Source organism: Otolemur garnettii, unplaced genomic scaffold, assembly GCF_000181295.1.
Source record: "Otolemur garnettii isolate 467f Iridium unplaced genomic scaffold, OtoGar3 scaffold00071, whole genome shotgun sequence".
In the NCBI taxonomy this organism is placed as follows: Eukaryota; Metazoa; Chordata; class Mammalia; order Primates; family Galagidae; genus Otolemur; species Otolemur garnettii.
Genome location: NW_003852466.1, coordinates 6,215,171 through 6,218,431, shown reverse-complemented (window position 1 = coordinate 6,218,431; position 3,261 = coordinate 6,215,171). Strand labels below are relative to the sequence as shown.

At 46.1% G+C, this 3,261-nt stretch overlaps 1 protein-coding gene across 1 annotated transcript; it reads right to left on the bottom strand.

Moving 5' to 3' along the window:
- Window positions 1-387: 387 nt before the first annotated feature.
- LOC100955770 (ribosome biogenesis protein NSA2 homolog) lies at window positions 388-1,393 on the bottom strand. Its single transcript, XM_012807547.1, is given in 3 exon segments — window positions 388-625; window positions 628-732; window positions 735-1,393. Coding segments are annotated over 3 exon segments (777 nt in total). The 5' UTR covers window positions 1,276-1,393; the 3' UTR covers window positions 388-494.
- Window positions 1,394-3,261: the final 1,868 nt, after the last annotated feature.

Genomic DNA, 3,261 nt, shown 5'->3' with positions numbered 1-3,261 from the left:
ACATTTTAGCCTGTCTTAATGAAGCTCTCTATCAGTAGGCCACCATATCACCAGAGAGTAATGAAGGCAGACTCATTATTAACATACATTTTATCTCTCAGTCTAAACCCGATACCCAGAAAAAACTTGAAAATCCCCTTTGTGCCCTCAGACTCCTACCCCCCCACCCCCACCCTCACCCCCACCAGATCTCAGAAACAACCAAAGAGAGGCCTTGAGGCAAAAATGCCTCTCAGAACTCCAGACATTGGCTTCTGCCGTTAGAAAAAATCTGGCACCCCCTCGTAATTCCTCAGGGCATTCCAAAAAAACAAGGGCTCCAGGACCATGGGTTTTTTTTTGGTTTTGGGGGGTTTTTAAAAATGTTTTATACGATTTAATAAATAGTTCTCTTAATGACTGCAGACATGTAAGGCTGTTTGGTAGCATTCCGAAACATCACAGTAATGCTGGTTTTCTCAATTGTTGTGTAAGTTACTTGTGTGAAATGGTTATCAAACCAGTAAGACTGCATTTATGCATCCATCATTTTCAGGATTGTTGGTAACCCGGGCATATTTCCCCCAAATAACCTTGCCCCCTTGTGTCACAAGGCCCAGCTTGCTCACATTGACCTCAGTGGCCTCCCTTTGGTAATAACACCCAAAGTTGTATATAATGGAGATGGGGGATTCTTCTCTACACCAAGTATCGGCAGGCGAAAGGTGGCTTTCAGTTCAGGATGTGTTACAGGGCCTTCTTGAAACGCAAGCCCAGTGGCCTGATGAATCTTTCATATTTAGGTGGTTTTCTTGTAAAGCCATCTCCAGCAAAGCAGACTTTAGTAACCATCCTCTTCCATGCCTTCTTCTTTCTCTTTCCTGTTCGAATAACTTTTAATACTTCTGTTTCTCCGTGGGCACGAACTTTGGGCAGAGGGACTTCCCATTTGCCCGCTTTCTTTTTCCGTTTTTGTTTAACCATATTGGAGAGTCCTTTGGCTCGGGACCGTCCCTCTCTGTCCAACAGATAGGCAGGTACTGCTCCCTGTGGAGTCTTTTCATCATCCTTTTGTTTGGTGTTTCTCTTTTCTTGCATCTTGATAGTCTTTTTCATTTGTATTTTCTCAGCATGGCGCTGTTTATGGTAGAGCTTAGCCTTCAGACCAATCATCTTCTTTGCCTTCTTTGACCTTTCATGAGCCTCTCGATTTTCTTTTTTTCTCTTTTTCTCATGGCAATCCAACCGATATCCATAGCGTTTACGATGTAATTCAATATATTCATTTTGTGGCATGATGACGGTCGCAGAGCTGCCTGGCACAGCCTCTGGGGTACGAAGACGCTGTCGATCTTCGGGTCTCACAGATCCACGAGCCGATTCCACACACTACCGTTGCGACAGGAAAAGGTCACTCTTTAAACCAGGACCATGTTTTAAGTGCAATACACTGGGCAAAACACTGCCCAAATCCAAACCCCTCCCAAACCGCGTCCAGCCTGTAGAAATCTGACTGCCCAGGTCCTTCTGAGGATCTGGTTTGCAGACACTCTCAGAATACGGCTGAATTTCCTGACCTCCTGGGCCTAGTTGCAGAACACTGACACCCGCTGAAAAATCAAAACGCTCCTGAACAATCCCAAATCTAAACTCTATGTATTTTTCCTAGTGGAAAGTAAGCCAGTTCCTTTTCTGATTTAAAGGTCCTCTAAAACCAGCAAAGATCTCAGTGATGGATATTGATGATAAAACTCCACCCTTGTGGTGCATTTTTTTCCACATTCATTGTTATCCCTTGTTATCCCTTCATGCAATGTTCTCCCACTAGGTGGCGATGTCCTCTCAGGATTACTGGTGGCCCTGACAATTCCCTCTGGCTCCCGCCTCTCATTGTCCATCTCTCACTGTCCATCTCCCTCTGGCTCCCACCGCTCACTGTCCATCTTCCTCCTCGGTTATTGCCTATGATATGCCCACTAATTATAATTTTTTTCATGCTCAGTTGTAGACCAGTAATTCTCTGCCTCATTTCTCAATTTATTAACCAGTCACCCCAAAACAACCACTCATATCCTTGCCCTGCATGGATACCAATCAGTCCAGACGGAAGATGCAAGAATGTTCCTGTAAATGCCACTCCCTCCCCCTCCCATTGTCTACACAGGTCGTCCACATCACCCCCTCTTCTCCCAGGAAGGAGCCAAAGAGACACCACGCCCATCACCTCACCTCCTTATAATAGATTAGAAAGACTGGGATGATAGAATAGGATGTACTGACTTGTCCAAGTGAAACTGAACCACCCAGGAAGGATCAAGTACACGTCTCACCCAGAAAATTATGAATGTACCAATCCATGCCCCCCTAACCCTTTAAATCCCCATCCACCATAGCCCTCATGTGGAATTCTTTCCTAAACAGGGATTTCACCCCACCTGCACTGAGATGGAATAAGTCCACATTGACCACACAGAACCAGGACTCCATTTGCCTTTTGTTTCACACCTTGGAAACATCTTTCATCTTTGGGCCTGAGCTCAGGAGTTCTAGACCAGTCTGAGCAAAAATATTCAGGCATTGTGGCAGCTCCAAGTAGTCCCACCAGTAGTCTCAGCTACTCCAGAGGCTGAGGCAAAACGATCACTTGAGCCTAAAAGTTTAAGGTTGCTCTGAGCTATTGATGCAGGAGAGGCTGCACCATGACCTGCTGCCTTAGCCCTGGCGGTGTTGATACTGCAGTGGCTGGAGGAGCCAGCTTGCTGGAAGGGACAGACACCTGCGGGGAAGGCACTGGAACCTTGCCATCTTCATTCTGGCTGGTCAATTTCATGGATGGCACCTTGCTATCTCCTCATGTGAGTTTCCAGGGCCTGAGAGTTTGGGCACCTTACTGCTGATTGGACAACTGGCTGTAACTGATGAAGACCCACACCCTAAAAGTCAACATTGAGTTCAGGCAAAACAACCCCCTGTGACTATATAAACTTCTGAGCAGAGAGCCCAAGGACAGACCTCGAAGAGGGAGCAGGAGAGCTTGTTCCCCTCCTGGGGTCTTTCTGCCAGGGCCTTTGGTTTTTTGTAAGTTGTAATTTTTGTTTCTGTGAATAAACCCTGTCTTAGCACTGATCCTGTGATCTGTGGATTCGTTCTTTAAATCACTGACACCAAGAACCTGAAATACTGGTATCATATTTGGCGAGCCAGCCAGGAGAGAAGACAAAGTTCTGGTATCATATTTGGTGGCCCGTACAGGGAAAGACGATGGAAAGAAGACATCTGTGG